General features: G+C 45.6%; 1 protein-coding gene across 2 annotated transcripts in view; it reads left to right on the top strand.

Annotated features, from left to right (window-relative positions):
• Positions 1–19,426, top strand: part of TRIO (trio Rho guanine nucleotide exchange factor) — a 4,621,980-nt gene that overhangs the window by 312,050 nt on the left and 4,290,504 nt on the right. For both annotated transcript variants that reach the window (XM_085606120.1, XM_085606121.1), the window contains exon 5: positions 7,427–7,939. In XM_085606120.1, the coding sequence (XP_085462246.1) occupies positions 7,427–7,939 (513 nt within the window). The remainder of the gene's footprint in view (positions 1–7,426; positions 7,940–19,426) is intronic.

The following is a 19,426-nucleotide window of genomic DNA, read 5'->3' as shown; positions in this document are numbered from 1 at the left end:
CCTTCCGGGGCCCTCGCACCAAAAGGAAAAACGAGGCACAACCAGAGCAGGATCACAAGGTAAGCCACAAGCCAAATTCCTTCTCACTCCGTCTCTGTATGCCGTAAGCCCCTTTAAATCACTGTTAAATTAGCCTGTGATTTTTCCACATTTAGCTATACACACCGGTCACACCAAGTACCACAGGGTTATTGCAGGATCTATTTGCACATCTCTAGGCTCAGGGAGCCTCCGCGACCACGTCTTAACCGGCTGCCATGTTTTCCAGACTTCCTACTTCTTACGGACGAGCATCATAAACATTTGGTCACATATGCAAAATCCACCCTACCCATAATGCATTGCATTTAAGAGAGTACCCCGAGTACATACAAATAGCTATGTCCATATATACAATTAGTAGCTTTGAAATGTGACAAAACAATTATTATATTAATTCCTGATTTGGAGCTGATGAAGGGAAATTCATAGAAGGTCTAATATAAATGTGAGATGTGCTAGTGAGTAAAGTAACCACTGCCAACCTAGTTTAGGACCAAGTGAGTGTCCTGTCTGAAGGCCTTAAAGAAAATAGTGCCTTGAGGCTGTAATTAAAACCTAGGGCGTAACAACACATGTAGCAGGGGATGTCCTTGTGGGAAGTTACAAGAAGAGACAAGGCGGTACTAAGGAGCGACTACAAAGCCTAATGACCAATGAAAAGCCACTATTTACAAAGGACAAGGACAGGAGCCAATTAAAAAGGCGGGTGGGAAGTTGGCAAAGCTTTAAACACATGTCCTGAATACAGCATGTCTCGAAGAGACAGCGCAAGCACTGCCTAGGCGAGACCTAAAAACAAGGAGCATCATACATAGAGTATTACCCAGGCAGTGGGAAAATAAAACCTGGTACTGTTATTACGTCAGAGGTCTCAATGATGGTGCATGAGAACATCAAATACCAGCTTAACGCAAATATGTAAACAAGCCAGGCAAGTTCAAAGCCAGTAAATATGAATACTAGAGAGGGCCGCAGCCCGCGAAGGAGACTCGGTCCCCACGGTGCATAGAGGTGAACAAAGCAGACATCAGCAAGTCAGTTCTGTTAGTTTGAGTCCAGCATGAGCAGGTAGTCCTGGAGGGGCTGCCAGATATCCTTGGGTCTGGAGGTAGGTGACTGCAGTGTGGCATAGAATTCACTTGTCATATCACAATATATCATACTGGTTAATCAGGCGTTCACTGTAGGACATGTACCACTGCCCCAATGCAACGCTTTCTCCCTCCTGGCGAGCAGTAGAGCCATAGTGGTAAATATACGGATGTCCTTTGGCACATTAGCTACATAGCCTAAAAGAGTCAGGACAGGGTAAGGATCAAGGGTAGCACTGTTATTAATGAAATACAATAAAACACACTATGCCAGTACGTACTAATATGCAGGTATGTTCAGGTTAGGGGAGCAAAATCTGCCTCCTCTGCATGACCTTTGGGGTATTGTGAGGATCTTGCAGAATTGAGTTTGGCCAAAGCATATGGTCTAATGTATGCCCTATGTAGACATTTTGAAATGAAGGAGTTTATGCCTATGGTTGAGGGACACTCATTTAGTCTGAGCACAGCAGTAGTGACTTTTTTTTGTCAGATAGGGGGTGTCACAGATCACGTTTCTTATTTGCCTTTATTTTCCTATTGCATGTTGATTTAATGGCCACCGTGGCATGATAGTCTAGAGTCTAGCCTCCCTCCATCAGAGTATGTGATCAATAGTGTCAAGGGAGAGAAATCATCCGGTGCTAAGGGGTTTTGATTGAATGCGCCAGCGTAGTGTCATGCATGTGCTGAAGTGTAAAATGGTCCATGTGTCTGCATGGCTAAGGACGTGACCATCTGGAAGAGGTTTCCAATTGTATGAAGGTCATCTCGATACAGGGTCCGTTGAATCAGTGTCTGTGTCAACGGGAGCGAAGGATTGTTAGCCAGTGGAAGAGCAGGGTAGTATTAATGGGCCGCCAACCAAAATACGACAAAGTTTCCTCTACTCCCAGAAAATGGTAGATAAGGTCTGTATATCGGTGGGGTTCATTTTTTTTGCCCTGTGGTAATATGGATGCCAGGGGAACAGTTCCCGCCTGGGCCCGTTCAGGTTTAGCATAGGGAAGATGGGCATCTGCATGGTACTAGTGTGACGCAAATTGAAATTGGGCGGCCAGGAAATGCAATTGAAAATCTGGGACCCCAAACCCCCCCCACCCTGCTCATAGGGAACAACTAATGTAACCCACTTTATACGGGGCGACAACCTACCCAGATAAGCCACAGTTATAGGCTTTGGAGCCTAAGGAAAAATGCATTGGTAAGAGGGATTGGTATATTGAGGAATAGATACAAAAACCGAGGGAGCACGACCATTTAATGATAGTAATACGACCCGCCATAGATAGAGGAAGTCATAGCCATCTCTCGATCTGAAAGAACAGCCTGTCTGTATTGGGACCATAGTTCAGGCATATTACCTGCTCCTTGGCCTGGTGCAGACCGATACCAAATATTTGGGAAAGTCTGCACACCAGGTGAGTGGGTACTCGCTAGGTGGAAGTGTGGTAATATCTGTATGGGGAAAGAGTTCAGACTTTGCCCCATTTATATTAAAGCCACAGAAGCCCCTGAACTGGATTATCTTGTGAACAATAGGAGCCAGATTGTCCAAGGGATGGCGAATAAATTAAGTATTGTCTGCCTATAAAGACATGGGTAGGGGGCTCGGACCAAAATGAAGGCTACAATGCATATGTTTTGACTGGAGGTGGCGGACTAAGGAGTCCATAGCGATTATTTTTTTAAAAAAAAGAGGCTACAGGGGGCATCCCTGCCTAGTTCCACGGGCTATAGCAAAGGCCTCAGATAATGAGCCATTCACCCAGAGCTGGGCCACTGGGTTGGAATAAAGACGCACGATCAAAGCGGTGATACTACGTGGCATTCAGTGTTTGTAAAGTAGCATGCAGGAAGGGCCACTCTAGGGAGTCGAATGCCTTCTCTGCATCGAGCAGTGCTACGGCCACCGGCATAACCCTATTCAACACTGCAAACATAGTACGGAGATTAAAGGAAGTAGATCTGTGAGGTACGAACCCAGTTGCATGGCTGAAATAATCTGGTCCATCAAGGGCAACAGTCAGGTAGCCAAGATTTTGTTATCGAAAAAGAGGAGCGAGAGGGCCGTAGGATGTACAGAGTTGTGGGTCCTTAACGGGCTTAAACAGCTTGAAAAACGCTTCTCTCAACAATGGTGGGAGGGCACCCGATTCAAGAGCCTCAGCATACATGCGTAAGAGGTGTGGGGCAAGTTGATGTTTGTACGCCTTGTAGAAGGCCCCAGTGAGGCCATACAAGCCTGGCGCTTTAGATCCGTCCAGCGAGTCGATGGCCTGGATTATCTACTCACAGGAGATAGGTTCTTTTAGGAATTGTTGTTGCACATCTGCAATGCACACCATGTCGATTTCTGCCAAGTATGCCGCCCTAAGATCAGCATCCCCATCAATTCTGGAATAGTATAAATGCTTATAGTATCGTACAAGTGTTCAGCCTGGCTGTTCCCTCTCCCCATATCGATGAGCCTTGGCGTACTTCCCCAGGTATGAGCTTTTATGATCGGCTAGAGAACGGAAGCAGCACGGAGTGGCGATGCAACTGGGTTGCTCAGTGTTGTTGCAACATGCCTTATCAACTTCACTCAGTTCATGTTCTAAATTGGCTAGTTCATTGTGAATATCTCTGAGGATCCCTGCAGGTTTGGAAATGCAAATCAACCCAGTATGTAAGCTTTAAAGGTATCCCATAATGTGGCCTGAAGTGCGATGGGCCCAGAGTTATGCAAAAGTTTTCAAGTATGGAGTCACACAATTCTGAATGGAACACGTAATCCAGAAGCGCTGTGCACAGGAAGCACCATCTACATTCCAGTCCTCACCCATATGGTACTCTCAATACCATCTGCACTGGAGAGTGGTCAGACAAGGTAGATGCTGTATCTCATCCCTCCAAGTGACTGTGTTCACTAATATGAAACAGTAGTCTATACATGTCCACACCACTTGTAGTGCTGAATAGAACGATTAACCAGGGTATTCGCATGTTTGAGACGTGATACATCTCTTAGGGCATAAGGGTCGCTAATATCTTGGAGGAGCAGCAAGGCAGGCGGTTCGCCACCAGTGTGGACAAGGTGTTCAAAATTCTCAGGGTGATACCAGAGAAAGCTCGGTTGTGGGTTTTCTTCTTTGTGAATCTCTTTGGTTTCAGTGGTAAGGTGCTCGAGCTTCTTGAAGATATGCAGCTGCCAGACAGATCCAGCTTCTGAGCGAGGTATCTCGGGGTATTGTAGTGCTTTATTGGCCATGCAGCCAATTTTTAACTTAATTCTTTTTTCGTAAGGAAATCAGTTGAGGGGTTTCAAATAGGGGATGATGTGGTTGTTTCTTTTATATCAAGTGATGAGTCTTGCAGCGGAGTTGAGAGACCCTTAAAGGAGCCGATGTGGATCTCTGCAAGCCGCAGAGGGTTGTGCTTCCATAGTCCAACCTGGGAATCACTAGCACTTGTACTGAAGACTTGAAATGGTTGAAAATTGTGAGAAGCTGACTTGGTATTTGGTGTACACTTATGTAAGTGGGCATCTTGCACCAATCCAGACAACCCTTATGGTGATTTTATTGGTCATCCCTGAACTGGAAACAAGAATCTTAGGACCGGTTTTGGGGTTTCACCCCTCATCAACCAGGATAACTAGACTCCAGTGGCATGGAGAGCCCGGGGCCCACGTCTGGGCATACCCATCCCACTCAGGTGACAAATGCAAAAAGAACAATTGATGGACAGAATGCAGAGCAAGGTCTTTCAATGACTTCACCCCAGTACAGATATCTGGGCCTAAATCCATAGTTTTTTTGCTCACCATGCCATTCAAGTTTGTACCTAGCCATATGCAAATCAGTCTTGACCCTGCACCCAATGGGAAGAGTCCAGCCCGAAGTGTAAGGCCAGGTCATCCCTGGACTGGAAACAAGCATCCTAGGACCAGTTTTGGGGTTTCACCCCTCATCAGCCAGGATAGCTTGATTACAGTGAAATGGAGAGCACGGAACCCACATCTGGGCATACCCGTCCCACTCGGGGTGACAAATGCAAAAAGAACAACTGATGGACAAAATGCAGAACAATGCCATACATTCACCCCAGTACAGAGATCTGGGCCTATATCCATCGTTTTTTTGATGAGGAGTGAAACCCCGGAACAGGTCCTAGGATGGTTGTTTCCGGTCCAGGGAGGACCTAGCTTGGCAGTTCGGGCTGGACTGTTCCCATGAGGCACAGGTTCAGGACTGATTTGCATATGGCCAGGTATAAACTGGGGTGGCATGGTGAGCAAACAAATGATGAATTTAACCCAGATCTCTTGACTGGGGGTGTATGTTTTGATTTGTTCTGCATTCCGTCCATCAATTGTGTGTCTTTTGATCCCACAGTCAACTGCACTGGTCGGCGAATGCAGGGCAATGTCGGCTAAGGAGCAGTAGGCAGGATGAAGCTCCAAGGATTAACGCCAGAAGTGCCCCAGTGGATACAAATATTTGAAGCCTACGCTGTCCCGGGTACTCTGCAGCTCAATCCCTCGCCGCCAATCAAGTAGGCCATAAGAGGTCCTGCAGGGTAGGGTGACCAGACGTTGCAGATTTGCCCGAACAGTCCCGGTTTTTCACCAATTGTCCCAGCATATTTCAGCAATTTTGGCTCATGTCCCGGATTTTTGAGGGGTCTACTGAAAACAGTGAGAAGCTCATTTTTTCGTTGTTCTAAAGCTGTGCTAACTAGCAGCTGTTATAACTAAGCAATGTAATTGGTATGATGTTGCTTCTAAAATTACATTTTATTTATTTTATTAATGCATTTTCTGTGATCCTATGGTGATGATTGTTGTCGTTCTGCGCCGCTGTCGCCGAAAAATTGTAGTCTTTCTTCTCTTTTTCCAAAATGTTCCAGTTTTTAGTTATCAAGATCTGGTCACCCTACAGCAGGGCCCCTCACCCGCTAGTTTGGCACCGCCTGCTGCTTAACCAAGTTTGTATGCGTGCCGGTGGGGATGGAGGGCTGAATATCTCCCCCGGCGCCTCCGATCCGCCTGGCAGCCGCTCACCCATGCACGTTTTAAGGCATGGGCAAAGTGGGCTCTGGCCTAGGGCCCCCGCCTTCCTGGGTGCCCCCTGCCAGAGTCTTGCCTTGATGTACTTGAACAATTCTTAAACAGATTGTTCTAAATAGTATTTTCCATTAATTTATTTGAATGTGTGAGAGCCTATTGCAGAAATGTTTCAGACAATTGTGTTTGTTTCATGCAACATCCATAAAAAAAAGATTGTTTTAGATCAAAACAGGTCCTCTCATGGATGCGGGGGTACAGAGATTATTTGTAGTAATATTAGCGAGCTGGTGCTGTGTTACAATATTGAAAACCACATTACTATCCCTTAATAGTAGATGTAAACACATTGTGATTTTGGACTAGCGTGCTTGTGCACTGTCAGTGACTTGGCCAAAGAGGGTGTGAAAGAGATGTAACTGGATCATAAATCCATATATGTTCCTGACGGGGCACCGAAAAAACGTTTGGCCCAGGGCCCTCCAAATCCTTAGCATATCCCTGCGCTCACCTCACACAACTTCTGTAGTCTGCCGGCCCTCCGCTGCCAGTGCGCGCTCCGGGCACCCTGGGCCTGCACACACAGCCAGGATCCCGACCAGTCCAGTAGTATTTTAGCGCAGAGGGCAGTTATTTGATAGTGAAGGTAGGCGGGGGGGGGGATTGGGGTGTCACTGCGAGGCTCGGGCACATCGGACCTCAGGCTCACCCTGCCCCTATCGCCGCAGGGCCTCTGAGGTCACCCTAGGTTTTATCCCCGCCCGCTCCCAACTCTACTTTAGAATCCTTTCCCCAAGATATAAATGCACATAATCCAAAGGTCCATGCTTCTGAATGTAGCCACATTATTAATTTGAATTTTCAAGATGTTTGCCTACCTTCACCACAAGTTCTGGTTTAGCAGCGTTTAATTCCGGTGAATTCTGCTTCTTTCAGGTAAATGGGAATTTTGTACGGTGCTGGTGACTGGTAACATATTAATTTTCAACGGTTCTTTTTAACTTGACATTTTCACTTTTCTGCCCAGCACCAGTTTTTCACCGTTATTCGTAAAATAATGCTGTGGCAGTTGGGCTCATCAGGAACGTTTTGGTACTTGAACAATTAATAATTTTCTTTTCTTTTAAGTAAGTTAGAGGCAGCATACACTCATGTTGAAAAGTGGTATTTTTTTACTTGACGTCTTGTACTTAACATGTATACATAGTACATTGACAAATAATATTAATATTCTCGTTTGCAGACCACCATGGTGTCTTTAGAAGGCCTCGCCAAAGTAGTTGACCCTTCTCAGCTTACTCCGGAGTTTGAAGGATGTTTGGAGTACGACCACGAGGAGTGGATTGAAATCAGATTAGCCTTTGAGGACTACATAAGCAATACAACCAACATGTTGTCCAGATTGGAGGACTTGCAAGAGATCCTTGCAAAGAAGGATTTACCTCAGGACCTTGAAGGGGCACGAAATATGATCGAGGAGCACTCACAGCTCAAGAAGAAGGTGATCAAAGCGCCTATTGAGGACCTTGACTTAGACGGTCAGAAGTTGTTGCAGCGAATACAGAGCAGTGAATGTTTTCCCAAAAATAATTCTGGAACTGGAAATGCTGACTTGCAGAACCTCTTGCCCAAGGTTTCCACTATGCTGGACAGGCTGCACTCCACTCGACAGCATCTGCATCAGATGTGGCACATGAGAAAGTTGAAACTAGACCAATGTTTTCAGCTCAGGCTTTTTGAGCAAGATGCTGAGAAGGTAAACAATGAACCTGAATACATTAACGTTTGCATCACATATTGTGTCAAAGCGTACTGTTTTTCATGTAACAAATAACGTATATATATTTTTACCGGACATGTACTGAATCTTTGATTTGTAAGTGCAACTGCAATACCATTGATTTTGCGGCGTATGAGTTTTTGTCCTCCACAACACCACTGATCCTTCACATTGTTTATTTTTTCCTTTATCCATTACTATTGATTTATTGTGTAGTTGTTTTACTCCCTTGGATTGTAGCTAAGGCACAGGACTAGAAATGCTGCTTCTTGATTTCAGAAATCACACAACGTGAACAGCAAATATATTTTTTATGTTTGCAGCATTGTCAAAGTTTTACACCAATATTTTCTGATGGGAGTTAGAAAGGTACAGTCTTGATAAACAATGGTTTGTGCTTTCAGTCATGACAAAATCGTTAATAATTTGAGTAGATTTCTGAAAATTGTCTACTCATTTGCGATAGATTTACACACATCTTTAATTGTGTCGCTTGTCTCATGTAATCAAAATGTGATAACACATACATTTATACTTTCATAGATGGGCTTTGGATCAGCCTTTTTTATCCACTGTTCTATTAATGTGTCATTTAAGTTTTGCTTCTTCCCACCGCAGCCTCTCACATGGGTCAGTTGGTTTGCCGGTTTAAGCAATTGGGTGTCTTGCACTGCAGCCTACAGCATTTTGTCTGATCGCATGTGCACAGCTGCTTAAAAAGTAGTTTATTTCAGTGAGTTCGCTGGCGGTCCAGTTCTTCACTTTTGTTATATTTTTACTGCACATTGTGCCTTATGTTGTGGCCACCCGCTGCAATGTTTTTTTTTTCTTTAGACCACGACAATTTTGCATTGCTATTACTTGCAAGAAAAGAAATGCATTGAAAACACCTTTGCAGGTTTGGAAGGCCCAAACTGTTGACTCTGCCTGTGCTTGTCTGAAGCATTAACATCGTTTTTCGATTGATGCATGATTTTGATAAAAAGTCACGATAGTTAGATTATGTCACAGAAATTGTGACCTAATTTGCCATTTCGTGCAATGCACAATTGTCATAGCTGCTTCATAATTTGATCCTATTGCGTAATCAAACCAGTATATATGAAGAAAGCTTTTTTTCACTGTAAAGCATCCTCCTTTCGAGAGAGACAGAGAGATTTAAATTATGGGTGGTAAGTTGTTTATTCTTCTTTCTTAGTCAATATACCACTTTGACGTCTGTTTGGCAGTCTCCCGAATAGGAGTTCACTTGTTTTTAATATTTTACTGTGTAAATCCAGAAGCTATGGTTGATTCCCAAGATGAACAAGCTGCCTCAAATAATTGGTGCTATTATATAATGGAATTGGTATGGCCTGTTTGTAATATAAAGCTCTGTGCAGATTGATATTTGGAAGAAGGTTTATTCATAGGAAAAAGGATCCCATCCACAGGAACAGCGTAGACAGGGAGGAGGCTCAGCTTCAACTGACAGCCTCGTACATAAACACATTCCAAAGCTCCTGGCAACAGGAGCAGAGGCCTAGAATGCCACACATCTCCTTCCTTTACAAAACAGACTAAAACCATAAACGATATACAATATGAGAAAAACAATAGTGAAACATAAAGAGGAGATTCACGCTACATAAGCAAGAAATTCACTATACATAATCCTTTAAGTACGTCGGAGAAGAAGGCACTCTTTTGGACCTACGAATGGTGCCTGAAGCTCTGAGAGAGCCCTCTGAACTTCCAGGAGAGTTATTTGAACCACAAGAGCTATTAGAGCCCTTGAAACCTGCAGGAGAGACCTTTGAACCACTAAAGCTGCTAGAAGAGCCAGGGCCCGGAATCTCTGTACAGCTTATGAAAAGGTACCAGATCATCTCTGACTACAACCACTCTGTTCAGGTTCCAAATGCGGTGTTTGGCAGTCTTGACAGCATTATTAAAGATCTTGATAACCTGCAAAGGTTTCAGAAATGCCGTAGAAGAGCTTCTTCTACAAAGATTTTTAATTAGGACCCAATCCCCCACTTTCACAGTAGTCTCCTTCACACTCTTTCTCTGTTCATAAAGCTCCTTATAAGCTACTATTTTTCTTGACTCAGTCAGTTTTCAATCATGCTCATCACAGTTTGCACCCCAAGCGTTCTGTAAATCATTCACCCATGTAGGAGCCATTAGCGTGTTGGGACGTCTAGCCCTGAAAAGCTCAAAGGGGGTTTTGTTAGTCATGGGGAGGCAATCTATAAATCTCAACCTTCTTGAAGATTTCATTACGCCAGTCCAACCCAGTGGATTTAGCCAACTCAATGGTTTCTTTAAGAGCATGATTGAAGCGTTCCACCATTCCGTTGGTTTCAGGATGGTATAAGGCACACTTCTTGTGCTTGAAGCCATGTTGAACGAGGAACTGCTCCATTTCTCTGGAAACAAACTGAACGCCATTGTCAGTTAATATGGCATAATATGCTTAGTTTCTATGCCACGTATAACAGCTATCTCTGGCCATCTGGAGAACAAGTATACCAGAACATACCACTCAGAGCCCAAGGAACGAACGGGGCCAACAATATCCAGTCCGACTTCTTTCCAAGGACCATCAGGGAGATCTCGTATGATCATCGATTGGACCTTTGGCTTGACTACCCTCTCGCTCAAGGCACACTGCACACAATCCCGGATAATGTGCTCTACCTTCAAATCCATTCCAGGCCACCTATAGGACAACCTCAGCCTTTCCTTGGTTTTTGACATCCCCTGATGTCCTGTATGGGCCAAAGTAACGAGCTCTTGTCTGAGGGTAGACGGAGGAACTAACCTCAAACCCCTAACAAGTAGACCACTGTGCTCAGAAAGCTCATCCCTGACATGCCAACATTTTTCTAACTCATCCTCGCTTTTGGGTTTGGTCTATCAACCAGCCTTGACACGTTCCAAAACTTTGAGCAACACATTGTCAGTGCTTAAAGCCTCAAACCACCTTTGTCGGGTAATACTCTCACCCTCAATGTAACAAACCATGTCCTCGTCTTTTGTTCACAATCATCAGAAGAACCTTGCTCACCACCATCAACCAAACGTGACAATGCATCAGCGACCTTATTCTCCACTCCAGGCAGGTACTTGATCTCAAAATCATAATACTGTAGCGCCACAACCCACTTGGTGATCCTACTAGACACCGCATCGATGCCCCTTTTTAAAAAGATTTCACACAAAGGCTTGTGGTCAGTCCTGACTTCGAACAGACTGCCCAACAAGGTTTTTGAGTTTCTTTATGGACCAAAATACAGCAAGGGCTTCTCTTTCTATGACAGAATATCTCGAATCAGCCCCTCGAAGACTTCATGACAAAAACAAGATTGTCATCCTGTCCTTGGTTCTTTTGTAGTAGAACTGCACCAAGACCCTTAATGCTAGCATCAGTTATCAAATATGATGTCTTGTTGGGATCAAAACAACTTAATTTAGGCGCAGCGTTCAATCTCTCCTTGAGATTGCAAAACTCATCCTCACACACCTGGTCCCACACAAATTCACACTCTTTGTGTAGCAGTGCCCTCATCTTCACACACAGAGAGGCAAAGCCCTGAACAAACTTGCTATAATACTCCGCCATCCCTAACAAAAACTCATCAATTCCTCCTTATTGGCGGGCGAATGCAGTTTGCGAAAAGTATCAACGAGATCCACCTTGGGCATGACACCACCCGCAGAAATGGAGTGACCTAGATAATCAATAGATTCTCTCCTGAATTTGCACTTCTCAATTTTAACTGTCAGATTATGGTCATTGAGTCTTCTCAAAACTTCCAAAACCCGCTCATCATGCTCTCTATTGTCCCCTCCAAAGATTAATATATCATCTTGACATACCCTTACACCGATGAGATTTTTTAACACATTCTCTAAGGCTCGCTGAAACACCGAAGCCGCTGACACCAGGCTGAAAGGAAGCCTGGCAAAGTGAAAGGTGCCGAATGGAGTCACGAAAGCCGTGAGGTCTTTCAAATCTTCACTCAATTTAATCTGATGATAAACAGATTTCAGATCAATGGTTATAAAGACCTTGGCACCTTGAAGTAACATCAACATATCTGCGATCTTCGGCAAGGGGTAGCGATCTACCACAACATGTTTGTTCAATTCTCTCAGGTCCACACACAAACTTAAGGAGCCATCAGCCTTCTTAGCGCCCATCATTGGGGCAAGCCAAGGTGTGGCTTTCACCTCCTCAATTATGCTGTCTGCTTTCAGACGTTCTAATTCACTTTACACTTGCTCACGCACTGCAATGGGGACATTGCTCACCTTGCTGCACACAGGTTTGGCATCCTCAACCAGCCGAATGTGATGCACATAATTTCTCAAACAGCCCAAGGTTTTGTAAAAAAACTTGAGGAAACTTTACTTTCAACATTTGCATGAAATCCTCAGAGGAGTCACTTCCCACAGAAGAGATTAAGTTTGCGTTGAAATTTTCTCTTAATCTAATAGGGGGCAAAGCATTGGGATCCAGGATTACACCAAGATCTCTCTGGTGGAACCAGCTTAATATGCTGTCCCCTTTTTGTGAAATGTACATGTTGGCATTGATCATTCTGTTCTTGTATTCTAAAGGGCCACAAAAATAAACTAACAGCTTAATGGGTTCGCCCCCATAAGCACGCGGTGTAATGTCAAGAGGGCACATTTTATTTTGTGCTTGATTTTCTTGACATAGAACTCTTTTGAAACTATGGTGATCTTAGCACCAGAGTCAAACAAGAGAGATGTACTTTCACCTTGCACCAAGACCTCCTCTATGGGACCATTCTTACCATCACAATTGCCAGTGACTTGTAGCAGAATGTAACCACAATCAACCTCAGCATCTGTATCATTAGAATCTTCTTCTTCGTAAATTTCATTTACTCTTCCCTTATAGGGTATACCTTTACATACTGCAGCAAAATGACCCTTCCTCTTACAATTGCTGCATTTAGCCTTCCAGCCGACATAGCTTGTCGTTGGCCAAGTGACCTAATTTTCCACAGCGAAAACATTTAGGTTGAAAAGTATTGAATTTTCTATTTTTTCCCGTATCAAGTTTCTTTTGCTCAAGATCTGTCACTACATTTTGAGGTTGTTTGACAACTTGAACTGATTCTTTTTCTTTCTTATCACCATTCTTTTTAATGACCTCTACACACTTGAGGGAATGTCCGATCTTTTTAGCAATGACCAGAACAGCCTCAAGTGAAGGCTCATCTTTCTGCCATAGCTCCTCTCTGACACGTTCAATATTCAACCCAACAAAAATTGGTCCCTAATTCTTTTGTCTAGGGTTGAACCAAACTTACAAGATGAAGCCAGTTTTCTCAAAGCGGTTATATAATTTTCTATGGACTCATCTTCAAGTTGGCTCCTGCAACCAAAATGATATCTCTCTAGGATGGTACTGATTTTGGGCAGGTAATGTTTGTCCAACTTTGCAATACAAATTTCAAATTCATTTAGATCAGGCTTGTGTATTTTGGGAAGATGGTCAAAGACCTCTTGGCCCTCTGACCCTAAACAATGTAGCAGTAAAGCCGCTCAAGGAGGAACCACAGACCCTGGCATACCTTTTGAAAACTTTGTGCCATTTCTGCCACCATATGGGAGGATCACCGGGGCTAGAGAGAAAGAAAGGTGGCGCAGGCACATTCTGCATTTTGCAAACAGATTAGAAAGCAAAAATAGTGTGACCTGAACAGGAGTATAAGTTTGCAAAATCACTGTTGGTTCAAACAAAGTTTGACCTTGAAATATGTAACAAAGGATATAAAGAAGTGTGCACGTATCACAAAAGCAACACACACTTTGCAAACCCAGAAGTGAGTCTTCTTGAGGATGTGTGTGTGTAAGTCCAGAGAAGACACGCAAATAAAATAGAAGCCAAGTGTGTGCGTGTCATAGGCTAAACTGTGGACTGTAATCCAAACAGGGTGAGGTTGTAACATGAAAAGCAAGCCGACATGCAATTTAATTTAATTGTCAAGTGTGTGCGTGTCACAGGAGAAAGATACACACTGTAATCGAATTGTCACAGAGGAGTGTGCGCATCACTGTAACAATGTGCCGGAATGCCTCTGCATTGGAGTCGATGTTGTGTCTCCTAGCAACACGACGCTATTGAGTTGCACTGACATAAAACACTAGAGCTGGAGAAGGTAATGAGGTGATTCGATGCTCCGGGAACCCCGCTGGACAGCTTGTGTGCATATCACAGATGTGAGACGCAGGTGCAAGAAATTCACAAAATAATGTATTCTGGATTGCAGCCACTGTGGAGACCTAAGATGGCCGCCACACAACGTGACGAGCAGCTTCAGTGCGTCAGCGTGTGGATGACAACAGAAGAGCTCCAGAAACAGAATGAGAAGATGGTGGAATTCCGGTTCCAAGCAATTCGGGTTCCACAGTGTGAAAGCAGACAAGAGTCTCGAGCGTCAGGCAATTTTAAAAGGAAACAATGCCGGCTGCGGCGCTGGTAAGCCCAAGTGAAGGTTTTGAAGAAGGTGCGCGTGTAAGCGCAAAAGCGTTAGGCGGGAAGATGGTTTTAAAATTGACAATGCGTGAGCATGACGATGAAGTCAAAACTTAGGGCCACACATCTTGCCTGAAGCGCACAAAAGTAACCTTAAGGGGAAACGCTGAAAAGTCCAAGGGAAGATCACGATTAGCAGGTGGAAAAGTCACGCAAGGGGTGAAATCCGCAGCGCCTATATATATAACAGTACCTAAAAGTGGATTGGTAGTCCAAAGATTCTTTGAAAGCGGTGCTTGAGCTCAGTAGGAAGAGCTTAATGTAGAAGGTGTGGAGATCCTTTCCAAGTGCATCCTGTCCTCGTCGCCAAATGTAAAATCAAGCTCTGTGCAGATTGATATTTGGAAGAAGGCTTATTCATAGGAAAAAGGATCCCATCCACAGGAACAGCGCAGACAGGGAGGAGGCTCAGCTTCAACTGACAGCCTCTTACATAAACACATTCCTAAGCTCCTGGCAACAGAAGCAGAGGCCTAGAATGTCACACAGTTATTGTATAGTTTGGTATGGTATGGTCTATCATTGTATAGCATAGTATGGTATGGCTTGCTATATGCTATGGTCTTTCATTGTATGGTATGGCCCTGTCATTTTATAGTATAATTTGGTATGGTATGATGATGCCTGTTGTATAGTATGGTATGAGCTGTGTTTGTGTGGTATGCTATGGTATGCCCTGTCATTGTCAAGCATGGTATGGTATTGTATTGCTTGTCATTGCATAGTATGGCTTGTCATTGTATGGCATGGTATGGTGTGGCCTGTACTTGTATGGTATGGTATGTGTTAGACCTGACAGCCTTAGGGTGGCCTCTCTGTGGAGCAGATTAATTAATAACCTGCTGGTGCAGGGAATCACCACTTCGCCACAGGTTTTTATCAAGTAAGGAGGAATCGACAGGAGAGCAAAGTCAAACCATGGATAGTTTATTCAATCATTCATGAATGGGTTTCCATCCAACAAGTACCATCAAGATACCCAAGGATAGAACACACTGAACAATGGTTACATGGGTTTATATAGGGAAAATCACAGACTAGGAACGCCCAGAGGTAAATAGAGCTTTGGGAAGAAAACCTAAATGAGACCATCGGTAAGAATCAACAACCTTGGTGCCTTGTGTAACTGTCGCGTCTTGAAGCTGCATAACAAGATAGGCTTATCTGAACAAACTTTGTCTAAGGCTTTATCATTGTCTAAAATACACACAAAACCCACAGTGTAGTCATCAGCTGTTCTTTTGTGCTGACTTTGCATGTTTACGCAGCCTACAATGTCTCAACTTAGATTCGTGACCTAATGTTTATGCAAGTGTGGTGTCAAGGATAGAGTCCGGCTGAAAACAGGTCAAAGGTGAGCATAAATGAAGCACAGCTAAATTAGAAAACGAGAGATTCAGATTTTAAGGTTTCACATTTCCCCTACCGTTTTGCCTGCCTCCTCCACTTTTCTGACATAGTTTTTGCTGGTATTAGGATTCTGTGCACTTTACTACTGCTAACCAGTGCTAAAGTGCTCGTGCTCTCTCCCCTAAACATGGTAATATTGGTTCATCCCCAATTGGCATATTTAATTTACTTCTAAGTCCCTAGTGAAAGTGCACTATATTTGCCCAGTGCTTGTAAATATAATGTTACTAATGGGCCTGCAGCACTGCTTGTGCCACCCACTGAGGTAGCCCTCAAACTATGTCTCAGGCCGGCCATTGCAGAGCCGGTGTGTACAGTTTACACTGCCATTTCCACTTGGCAAATAAACCCTTTGCTGCCATGCCCAAACCTTCCATATCTGATAGACATCTAGCCGCAGAATCCTTAACTTAGAATTATCCCCCGGCATCAGACTGGATCCGGAAACATTTTGCAGCAGCACCTCTGCGTGCCGGGGGACGGCGCCACACGACCCTGCTGAAGTCATCCCCGGACGTGATGTCAGCGAGGTCAGTTAAGTCCCTCCCAGCGCGCTGACGTCTGTTTCCTTCTTTTCCGCGTGCAGCACGGATCCGGAGTAAGCGGTTCCTCTGGCCTGTTTTCAGGCCCCCTTTGACGCCTTTGCATCTGGAACAGTGTGCGATGCCTTAGGGCTTTAAAACGTGTACCTCCTGTTCGTGGCAAATGTCCGCGACGGACCCACACCTTATCTACATGTGGTGTCTGGGCAGACACCACGACTCGATGGATTGCGTCGCCTGCCAACAGCTCAAGTTGAAGTCCCGGCGGGAGCACCGGATGAAGTTACTTTCGGCTCAGCTGTCCCGGTCGGAGTCATCACGGCCCCTGGCCTCCTCTTTGGCGACAGGTCCCGGAGGCAGTGGGTTCCGTTTGCGGCGTCGGTCGCCATCTGGTTCCCATGTGCGTCGCTCACCCCTTCCTGGTAAGTCCCGGCACATGTCACCGAGGTCCTCGACCTCCCTTCCGTCTGTTGTTGGGGGCACTAGTTCCAGATCTCTCCGGACGTGTGCCCCCGGGAGTCGTCCCTCCACTATCTGCCTTTCCCTGGTGTGGGGGTGATTCAGACCCAAATGGTGGCCTATGCCACGGCCTTGCAGGCCTCCCTTGGGTCCCCTCCTCTCCCTTGGGCATCCTCGGACCCTCCACTACATGCGGGGTCTCCAGTGGACTCGCCGGTGGGTTTGCCCCCGGCACCGATTGAGCCCCTTGCCTCTAGGGATGATGGAGATATAGCGTCGTCAGGGCGTGGCCCGGCTAGGTCCCCCTCAACAACCCAAAGCACCCCTACTGCGCCGCATAGTCCAGTGGGGCTCCCTGTGGCGTCGTAGGTGGTTGCTGGTGCTTGCAGCTTTGCTCCAAGCCCTCCTCAGCCTTCCGGTCAGGCGGCTGCCTATTCGGAGGCCGAGCCAGTGCCGGTTCGGCGCCGAAGCCTTGCCTCCCCGGCTCCGTCCCTTACTTAAGGGTCGGAGCCTGTTGTGGTCGAGGCAGGGTCGGCGCCGGTCTGGCGCCATAGATTTGCCTCCTCTGCTCCGGCACCGTTCCCTTCCTTGGAGCCGGAGCCTATTGTGGTTGAGGCCGAGTCGGCGCTGGACGATGCCAAGTCGGCGCCGGACGAGGCCAAGTCGGCGCCGACCGAGGACATCGTGGCGCCGCATCGACGCCGGATCATTGACTCCTCTCCGGAGGCTTCCGGGGGGTGTTCGGCGTCACCCCAATGTCCGGCAACGCCGGATCCATCATTGCCTCTGTAGTGAAAGAGCCACTCTTGTAGTTTGGCACCCTATGATGACCTCCAACTACCACCATTTTAACTGACTTTAGTGTGTTATTTTACCCTAGCCTTAATGTAGGATGGTCCTGCATATACTTGCTTCTCTTTCCGTCCTGTAATCTTGCTGTCTTTCTTTGACATGGCCTCATGTCATCCTGCTTTCTGACTTTACCTTGCTTCAAACTTTTCTGTGTGCACAGTGGTGCTTGTAAGTTGTGTGGATGAGAATTATAGGTGCTGACTATTGCCTTTGACAGGGCCTCATGTCTGACTCTGCCTTGCTGCTGTGTGCACAGCAGTGCTTGCAAGTTGTTTGGTTATTCACATTCAAGGTCTTGCTGTTTTCCTGAGCGACTGTTTTTGTTTAGTGTACTGTGGAAGGCCTTGTGAGAGCTTCGTCAAGACAGAGGCTGGAAGAAGTGTGAATGGAGGAAGAGACTTGAGAGCTCCTCACTGCCATGAGGATGCTTGCTTGGAACTTGGCCAGTTCTGGTAAAATTCCTCTGGCGGTGGGAGGAGGTCTTTCACAAATCGTCTAGTGTGTTTAAAGCTGAGGGTTGCAGGCTGGGAGTTTGGGCGTTTGGATTCCGAGCGAGGGCAGACGTGTCTATCTCGGATTGAACCCTGATTGCTGAGCTCTGATCCCCGGCTGTGTGAAGACTTCCCCCGGCCAGAAGTGGGCAGTGTATGCATCAGGTAATGCATTTAGTTGTGTGGTTCTTTGACCATTTGAGGTGTTTACTTTGTGGTGTGGGAGGTGCACATCCAGCGTGATCCTCTACTGTGTGTGTGTGTGTGTGTGTGTGTGTGTGTGTGTGTGTGTGTGTGTGTGTGTGTGTGTATATATATATATATATATATCTCTTTCTGATCTCTTGCAGGACGTCCAGTGTATCTTATCTTATATCAGTTATTGCTGGTTTATTAATCAGCATTATAGTTTGCTCAGTTATTGATTCATGCTTTTAGATTATAAGTTTGCTACATATATTTGAATCTTATGCATTTGGTATCTGAGATAGCCTTTGTTTAGAGAGTAGCATGTAATAAACCCCAAGCCTTATTCTAAAAATGATAGTCTTTGCATTTTGTTAAATAAAACCCCTTTTCAAAAGGTGCTGTTTGTTTTGTGTTGAAGTCTTGCAGTGCCTGGGGTGGTAAGACATGATCAAAAGTGTATATTATTCAAAGGTGCAGTGTCATATTTGCCTCCCAGGTGGGAGTGCAGGGATTGGGTGTTGCTTATTGGTGAGAAGTCACATTCAAAACATGCCTCTCCCCCCACTTGGAATTTGTGACTCCGGCGGATTCTCCGCCTCCTCAGGAACCCCATCAGGCCCCTCATTCGTCCATGGGGCTTCCTTCATTTGGACATTGGTCTCATCCTCCATTCATCGGAAGCCCTCCTTGGGGTGGGAGGCTCAGTTTACAGCCCTCACCCACAGATGAGTTGTTGTCCCCTTCCCGGAGGGCTACCAAGGCTGGTGCGGCATTTCTAAGAGTTGTCTCCTTGGGCGCCCGCATTCTGAGTATGCAGCCCACTTTGGTCCCTCGGCCTGTTGACCCTCTGTTGGATGTCCTCCACCATGGTTTGGGGAATGTAGAGCCGCGTCTGCCTTTCAAAGCTTCTCTTTATGATGCCCTTCTGGGCACCTGGGCTCGGCCGGCATCGGGTGATCCG

This window comes from Triturus cristatus, chromosome 5_1 (genome assembly GCF_964204655.1).
Source record: "Triturus cristatus chromosome 5_1, aTriCri1.1, whole genome shotgun sequence".
Lineage (NCBI taxonomy): Eukaryota > Metazoa > Chordata > Amphibia > Caudata > Salamandridae > Triturus > Triturus cristatus.
This window is presented reverse-complemented; position numbering and strand designations above follow the sequence as displayed.